General features: G+C 64.7%; 1 protein-coding gene across 2 annotated transcripts; it reads right to left on the reverse strand.

Annotated features, from left to right (window-relative positions):
• Positions 1 to 1,072: 1,072 nt before the first annotated feature.
• On the reverse strand, positions 1,073 to 3,881 carry FUT7 (fucosyltransferase 7). Of its 2 annotated transcripts, XM_032398863.1 has the most exons (3): positions 3,601 to 3,881; positions 2,819 to 2,959; positions 1,073 to 2,726 (listed from the first exon to the last, which is right to left on the reverse strand). In XM_032398863.1, exons 2-3 carry the CDS (start codon positions 2,829 to 2,831, stop codon positions 1,711 to 1,713), a joined length of 1,029 nt encoding a protein of 342 aa, XP_032254754.1. In that variant the 5' UTR covers positions 2,832 to 2,959; positions 3,601 to 3,881; the 3' UTR covers positions 1,073 to 1,710. The 2 variants fall into 2 exon arrangements, with proteins under 2 accessions (XP_032254754.1, XP_032254753.1); XM_032398862.1 differs by lacking the exon at positions 3,601 to 3,881 and having other exon boundaries at positions 2,819 to 2,991.
• Between the last annotated feature and the right edge of the window lie 4,550 nt (positions 3,882 to 8,431).

The following is an 8,431-nucleotide window of genomic DNA, read 5'->3' on the forward strand; positions in this document are numbered from 1 at the left end:
TGTCCCTTGAGAATGAACCACTTGGTGACCAAGTGGCAGGATGGCCTGGCCGGGCTCTGGCCCAAGGAAGCGGTTCCCTGCAGGTGGGGTAGACAGGGTGCTCGGGGAGACTGAGGCTGCCCCTCGGTGAGTGGCTCCTTTCTCTCCCCACATCCGAGAGCCAGTCAGGCCCCTGCAGATGGAATTGGGAGTGGAGTGAATTCCGCAGAGGCTGTTTGGTGGCTGGGGGAGCGAGGCTGCAGTGTCCCCGGGTGGCCAGCAGGGGGGTGCAGAGGGCAGGGAACCCTGGTGGGTGGCTCTGAGGGCCCCTCCCCAACGTCAGTCTCCCCACTGGCCAATGGGAGAGGCAGGTCACGTGATGTCCAGTGGCGGGGGGGGGCGTGCACATAGGGGGTGCACATAGAGGGCTCCCCTAAACTGAATCGCAGGCCTGGGGGACCACAGCTACCTGTCCCTTCCCCGCTCCTTCTTTACAATCCCACATCCTTCTCCCTGGTCAGCACGTGGGGCTAGGGCGGGGCAGGAAGTCACTGGCAGGCCTTTCACACAAGCCACGGTCAAGGGGGAGGGCAGCTTCCGGCCTCCACCTGCCGCCCACCCCCATCTGGGGCAAGGACAAATCCTGACCCCTGTGGAGCATCCTGTTGGGGCCCCGATCTGCAGCACCAGGGAGCTTCACCTCTTACAGGGGCTCGCCTGGCTGCAGCAGCATGCTCGGGACCCCCTGCCGCCCGTGTGGTCACCAGCCACTGGGCAGAGCCAGCCCTACGCCACCGAGCAGATCCTGCCACATGCCAGACACCCTCCCAGGGCCTTCAAGACGAGGCATCTTTGACGTCCCCAGCCAGGTTTCAGACCTCGGCACCCCCTACTCTCCACCCATCTCGGCCTTTTGGGGGTCAGGAAAGGCTCCCCGGTGCCGTGCCGTTCGTTTACCAGGGGCCGAAGGAAGATGGCAGGCCCCGCAGTGTGGGGGAGGGTCTCTCAAGCACGGGGAGCCCAGAGGCCTTGAGGAGGAGCCGGCGGGATCCCATCAGGACAAGGAGGCCTGTGTGGCAGGGGGATGAAGCGGCAGGGGGAGGGCAGACAGGCCAAGACTCAGCGCGCGCCCTTCTCGTCCTCCCTTTCTTTATTGACCACTGCCCCTCCCAGAGCCGACTGCAGCCTGCAAGGCCAACAGCCTGGCTTGCTTGTCACGGTGTCCACAGGGCCTGGCTCCAGCACGGTGGAGGGTGTGGGTGATGACTGCACGGCCCAAGCCAAGGGACCTCGGTGACAGAGGAGGTCTGGGGGCCCAGTTTTTTCCCCTACAGACTGCAGGAGGGCCCTGCCTCTGGCCTCTCCCAGCCCGTGTCTGGGACAGAGGATCCCCCTGGGATTTTATCAAGGTGGGGAGGGAGGTCCTCGGAGGTCCTTGGGAGCCTATATCTTCGATCAACTAGCAACATGCACCCCCACTAACTCCCCGCTCTCACCTTCACCCCCGAATGCCTCTGCTCCAATGCCCACCAGCCTCCTTCTCCAGGCAGCCTGCCCAGACCAGCCCACTCCCTCCGACCCTTGCTTTCCAGCCTCCAACCCCGGCCTCTGCACTAACCTGATGGTGGCCTGTCGGGGCCGGATGCCTGGTGGTTTGATTGCAACACCCAGCTTTCCACCCACACCACCGGCGCCCAGCCACCCTCCTCTGCCTCCTCCTCTGGCCAGAGCTCAGGCTTGGAACCAGCCCTTGAGGTCCTGGTAGACCTGGCCGCGAGGCAGGCGGGGGTACTGAGCGCAGATGGCACAGAAGCGCTCCCTCCAGTCCCCAAACAGCCGCACACGGAGCCGGTCTCGCCAGGCAAAGTAGCGCCGGTAGCGGCTCTCGTTCATGCCAACCAGGAAAGAGGCCAGCTCCTGGGCGGTGCCGAAGTCGTCCACGTGCACGAAGGCATCGGCGGGTGCGAAGGCCTCGTACGTGGCCCTCGGGGGCCCCAGCACCACAGGGACGGTCCCGGCTGCCAGCGCGTTGCGCCAGAACTTCTCGGTGATGTAGTCTCGGTGCTGCGAGTTCTCGAAAGACAAGTAGAAGAGGTACCGGGCCACGGTGGGCAGCAAGCAGTGGGCACAGAGCGGCTTCCTGTTCGCACGGCCGAACACGTCCACCTGCAGGTGAGGCGCCAGCTGCCGGTAGAGCTGCACGCGTCGCTGCCGCTCCTGGAAGTTGCTGACCACCCAGGCTGCCACCCCCTTCTTGGCCGGCAGCGGCGGTGCGGGCCCCGCGTGAGGCTCCAGACGGCCGTAGGGCACGAAGATATCGGAGTCTCGCCGGTAGCTCAGCACCCAGTTAAAGATGCCGCCGAGGCGCCCAAGGCCGTGGGTGTGGCTGGGCGACTCCATGGAGGCCCACACCCAGGGCTGCCCACGCGGCCGGCGGGCCAGGGGCAGGCGAGCCCGCTGGGTCTGCAGCTCACGGTGGTGGAAGACCACAGCGTCCGCGATGGCCAGCAGGCTGTGGTTGGTACTCAGGTGGCAGTGGGCCACCCCGTAGCTGATACAGGTGTTTCTGGGCAGCTCTGGGGGCTGGTCGGTGAAGGGCCAGTGCCAGATGAGGATGGTGAGCGTGGGTGGGGGCGCAGGGCCTGGCACAGGGGCCACCCCGCGTAGCCTCAGGAGCCACAGGGCGGGAAGCAGGGTGGCTCCAGCCAGGGCCCCCAAGGCCCGAAGCCTCCAGGAGGGGCCGCACCCTACACAGGACATAGGAAGAGCCGCTGTCTTCCCAGGGTTGCCCTCGGGCCCATCCTCCCAGCCCGTGTCTCCCCGAAGACCAGACACTCACCAGCATTATTCATCCGCAGCGCCCAGAATTAGCCGCCCGGGACACCGGAGGATCTCAAATCACAACAGCCACTAGGCAGAAATGCCTGCAATCACAGCTGAACCCCACGCTCAGCCCGACCTGGAGGCGCTGCCCTTTCATCTGCCCAAGATGAGATGAGAGACCGCCCACGATCTTCCTGCCCCTGCCCCGCCCCTGCCCCCCCCCCCCCCACCCTGGAGGTGACCTTTGGCATCAACCACCATTCTCACCCCACCTCCCACTCTAATCCTCTGGCTGCTGAGGGTAGGAGGGGCACCATCCCCAGCCCAGTGTCATGGCCCCACACCCCGGCCGGGCTCCGAGAGGCCTGGGGATGACCAGCTGGGCAGGCAAGTCGAGGACACGCTGTCCCAGGTGGAGGTGGCCCCTGGACATAGGGACCCAGTCCCTGCCAGCCACCAGGCCCGGAAGGCAGGGCACACTTCCCCTGGCGGCGGCGCCGAGCCCCAGGCCAGCCGTTCCCCTCCTGTGGTGGCATCAGCCACTTCCCCTGCTCAACGCCCGCTCGTGCCGCTCCCAGACCCTCAGGCTGCAGATGTGCTGTGCTCAGCTCTCCGCCAGGAGGCTGAGGTTTCTCCCTTGCCTCCTAAGTGGGCTACCCCCCCCCCACCTCACCCCTGCCACCTCTAGGACACCATGTCCTAGAACCCAGGTCCCCAGCGGGGGGGTCTCGGTCCCGGGGTCCCAGGAGTGCCAGTCCCAGGGTGGGCTGCAGGGCCCACTGTGCTTTCTTTCCTCACCCGAGGACACGTGTCCACAGAAGTCCCGGGGTCCTGGCCGGCCTGGGAAGAGCTGCTGCTCCTGAGGAGCGGGGATGTGGGCAGGGGCCTGCCCTCAGGGACTCCAGGCCTCCTCCTCCAGGCCCAGGGTGGGGGTGGGGACAGAGGGGGCTTTCCAGAGTGGAAAGGGAAGGAGTCGTTGTGTCCCTGACTCTGGCAGGTAGGGGGCTGGTGCCTGCTCCAGCAAAAAGAAGGCAGAAGTCCAGAGGCCTCCTCCTTTCCCCTCCCCTCCCCTCTGACCAGCCCTGGGGGCCCAGGCCTGGAGGTCAAGTTCCTTCCCCTTCTGCTCCAGTTCCTCTGAGCTGCAGATACGGTAAGTCAGCATGATCAGACTTCCCTGAGCTCTGGCCTGCTCCCCACTCAGCCGAGCTGGTGCCCCGTCAGCTTCCTTCCCCCAGGCTGGACCCTTCTTGGTCCTGGAGGTGGCAGGGCAAGGACTGGCTCTCACACTCAGCATCTGGAGGCCTTGGGCCGCTCACGTTCTTGAAGTCTGGGGGATGGGGGTCATGGAAGGAGGAGCAAACAGGAACCACGGCCTGAGTCACCTGCCCCTCGCCATCCTTAGGGTCTTCCACCACCACCCTGTGGTCCCCCTCCTGCTTCACCCTTGGGCGCCTGGGGCTGCTGGCCTCCCCCAGCTCCTGCCCCTCAGTGAGGACCAGACTGCCATCCTGGTAGAGCCAGGGGGCTGGCATTGCACCCCCGAGGAGACAGGGGCCAGGGTAGGAGAGGAGGAGTGAGGCATCTCTGAGGCTCCCCAGCCCCTGCAAAACCTCCGAGCTGTGCCGGGGAGCTTTGCGTAATATCCAAGGAGGGAAGAGAGGCCGTAGGATCTGGCGGAAACCATCTGGTGGTGTGTTGTAGATGCAGCCGCCAGGCCTGACTCCCAGCTGGGGGGCACCAGGGCCTGACCAGAGCCAGCGGCTATGGCCAGCCCTCGCCCTTTCAGCGGCCCGAAGACTAGGGAGGTGACCACAGTGGCACTGGGCCTTTGGCCCCACCCTGGCATCTCTTCTCTGGCAGGGGGACCGCAGAGGAGCCACGCCCTGGCTTCCGGCCTTACTTCAGCCCACCTCTCCGTGGGGCGGGCACCCAGCAGGTGGTGAAGTGTGCGGGAAGGAGCTGATCCCGTTTCTGGCTGCCAGCGCCCCTACCCTTCCTGTTTGCACGGCCAGGCTGGCCAGGGCCCCTGCCACAGGCCTTACCCGTACCCACAGACTGCTCCCTTCCTGGGTGGATTCAAAGGAGCCTCCCCCTCCTCTGCCCTGGCTCTGCTGCCCCCCCCCACCCCGGTCAAACGCCTGCCAGCTTGGGTTGGCAACCACAGGGGCCCTGTCGTGGGAACATGCTGGCTGGGAAATGGGGCCCCGAGATTTGGCCCAGAAACAGGTCAGAGTGAGAGGCTCTCAGAGGAAAGCGAAGAAGGTGAGACTGCATGAGTCAAAGGGAAAGAGGGGGCCTCAACCTTCCGTCTCACCCCAGGCCCTGTGACTCACTGGGACGCAGGTGGGCACCCAGGTCTAGCTCCATAGCCTGTGAGCATCTCGGAATCAGGAGCGCAGCCGAGCCCTCAAGGCTGCTGCGGGGCCAGCCTCCTGGGGGGCACCTGCGGAAGGAGCCTCAAACCAGATGGAGGCCAGGCCACTGGCCTGCTGACCGCCTCCCACTTGCAGACAACAGCACCTAGGGCCACCTGGCCTTAGCCCCAGCCTGGGGGTGCCTCAGGGAGAGAGGGCCAGAGCCTAGCTGCCCACCCGCCCCAAGCGTGAGCTTGAGCGAGGCGGAGTCCATAGGTGCGCCCAGCAGGCCCCCTGGAGGCTGAGCTCCAAAGCCACGTGGCTCCTGCAGAGGGAGCCCGCGCACTCGGCTGTGAAGGACGAGAGGAGCCCGAGGTTCAGGGGACGCGTTGGGAAGGTGGGTGCAGGGAGCACAGGTGGCCCATGAGCTCCCAGGTCAGGGGTGTAGCGCGAGGGCTGTGCGGGGAGCCAGCTGCAGCCAGTGGCGGGACGGGCGGCTGCCTGGAGCAGCAGGGGACACCGGTGCCGGCCAGCCGTGCAGCGCCTGCTCTCCCGCCCCTTCCCTTCCTGCCCAGGCCAGGGGGAACGTTCACATCCTTATCCGGAAGTGAACGGCTGCAGGAGCTCTGTGCCCTGAACCTGAGTTTGGCTCAGCTCTTTCCGTTCTGCACGCCACGTGCTCTGGTGGGCGGCACACCTGGTGTGGGGGTGTCGCTGGGGGACTGGGAAGCCAGGACCAGCCCAGCCAGCGACCCAGGCTGACGGGGAAGTGTGTCCGACCTGCAGGAGGAGAGCACCACTTCCTCGAGTCTGCAGATGGAAAGGTTCCCACCTCCTAGGGTCGTGGCTAAGGGCCCACAGCACCCCACATTCTGTGCCCAGCGTGGTCTGACCCCCAGGGTCTCGCAAACTCCAAACAGATGAGTGTCCCCTCAGGGTCTATGCTGGGCTGTGGGAATGTCACCCTTTGTCATCTATGCTCAGACAGGATGCCAAGCCGGGGAAGGTTGGCTAAGGGGCTGAAGCATGGGTGGGCTCCGAGGGCAGAGACAAGATCAGCTTCTTGTACCAAGAAGGTTGCTCTTGGGCCGGGGCCCTTGGGACGGCGGCGGGAACGGCAGCAGGGGGCTCTGAGGCTACCGGTGGTGTGGAGAAAGGTAATGGGCCCCTTGCCCAGGATTGGGGTCTGCAGGGGTCCCTGTGGAAATAGGGCTTCCCTGGACCCTAGGCCCCTGCCTCAGGGCAGCCCACAGCACTCTGGGCCTATGGGAGAAATTGTGGTTGTAGAAGTTTAGAGAAAAGCAGGGCCTGGCTCTGAGCTAGCCTGAGGCCGATGGAAGCCAAAGGAAGCAGGTGGGGAGTGGGCTGCTGAGCTGCTTAGGGCCCTGTGCCAGGTAAGCCGGCTGAGGGAGACCCCACTGCCTGGAGGAGCCCAGCCCCTGCCCTCCCTTCCCTGGCCCAGACATGCCCATCCTGCCTCACTGCAGCTGCTCCGGAAGGGAGCCCTCCTGCCTGGGGCCCCAGGAACTAGGCAGCCAGCAAGGGCCCCAGGGACAGGTTGGGAACCTCTGAGGAGCTAGAAAAGACCGGGTGCCCGCTCTCTGCCCAGGTCAGGCCCACGGAAAGTGCAAAACACAAGCGTCTTGACGCCGGGCCTGACCCAAGATATCAAGGGGAACCTCTATGTGGGCGCCAGCCGGCAAGCCAGACTGCCTGGGCCTTCTTGAGTGAGGCTGGGACTGCTCCATGCCCCATTTCCTCCATGGCTACCTTCCCTTCTGGCACAGATTAAATGAGAGTGGACAGGTGATCCTCACTGGCCTGCCCTCACCTTGCACAGGTTCCCAGCTCCCATGCCTCCTGCCATCCCCCACACCAGTGCACAGAAGGGAAACTGAGGCTCCCAGCTGAGGGCCAGCCCAAGTCGGGGTAGAGGGGAGGGACTTCCCAGTCTGGATGGGCCCTGGCCCTAGAGATGGACTGTTTTAGGACAAGCCAATCAATCCAAGCAGGGGCAAACCCATTTCCCCCGGCCCAGCCCACCGGTCTCTCCTCAGGAACCCAAATGGACCTTGTTTTCTCCTCTCAGGGCTGCCCCCATCTATCCGGGGGCCCGAAGTTCAGTATTCTCTGGACCCCCACCCCCCAGGAACCACCAAGGGGCTTCTGCATCTGACCCTTTCCCCTCCCCAGCCTCAGTGGGGCAGGCTGGTCCCACCCCTGCACTCCATCCGCAGCAGGCCCTGCTGCTCCCTGGGCCCCAAAAACCCCTCTCCCCACCCAGCCTCTGCACCGGTGACCACACAGGGCAGCTCCCTGCTCTGAAGGTCAATCTTCTCTTCCACCGGCCTCCCTGCTCCTGGTCAGTGGCTGGGGTGAGCCGCGACACAGTTCCTGACATTCAGGGTCCCTGCTGCCCTCTCTCCTCGCCCAGCCCACCCTGGTCTACAAGCCTGTGTGGAGCCTGCGTCCCTCAGATCCCTCTGCCCCACATATGCTGCAGGGGCCCAGGGGCCTCTGTGGTTCCCATCACAAACCCACACTCAGGGCCTGCATCCTGTTCTTCCCCGCCTTCCGGCCCAGGTGGACAGGAGCAGAAATGGATGTTGGGTGCCCACTGCCCTCACACCCCTGCTCTTTTCAGCATACACGGAATGGGACCTTTTGGGGAGTGGTACCAACTCCAGACCAGCCTGGCCCTATACTTCACTGCTCCCCTCCCCTCCTTGAGACAGAAGTTTCAGTAGGGGTGAGGCTTACGGGAGGAAAAGAGTAGGGGTGCTCTTGTGTTGATAGAAAAATAAAGGCTCTCTTCCCCAGCAGGGGGTGAGAAGTCCTTTCAGAGCAGGAGCGGGGGTGGGGGGCCCAGACATGCACCCCACGCCCCCCATCTCTGGGAGTGTAGGAGGAAGCCCCAGGCCTCGGCTACAGGGTCCACCCACCGTGGCCCCAAGTGGTGGGACGGAGGTCAGTCTCCAGTACACCCAGATGACTGGTTTGAAATGTACTTTAATTGGTTTTGTTTCCAGGATTCCTCATCCACGCCTGGTCTCAGGGCTCTCCCTATCCCCCCATTTGGGGGTTCAGACTCAAGAGGACAGGTGCAAGAAGAAAGAGAAGATCCCTGGCAGAAGGGGGTTGAGTCTCCTCATAAGGGGTTCCCGCCCCCACCCCCACCCTCGTGCCCTGGCCCAGCCACAAGCACGCCCACTGTCAGAACACGGGCTCTTTAATGGGAAACGCTGCGCCCTGCCCCCCCCCGACCCCCCCCCCCC

Source organism: Phoca vitulina, unplaced genomic scaffold, assembly GCF_004348235.1.
Source record: "Phoca vitulina isolate PV1807 unplaced genomic scaffold, GSC_HSeal_1.0 scaffold121, whole genome shotgun sequence".
Lineage (NCBI taxonomy): Eukaryota > Metazoa > Chordata > Mammalia > Carnivora > Phocidae > Phoca > Phoca vitulina.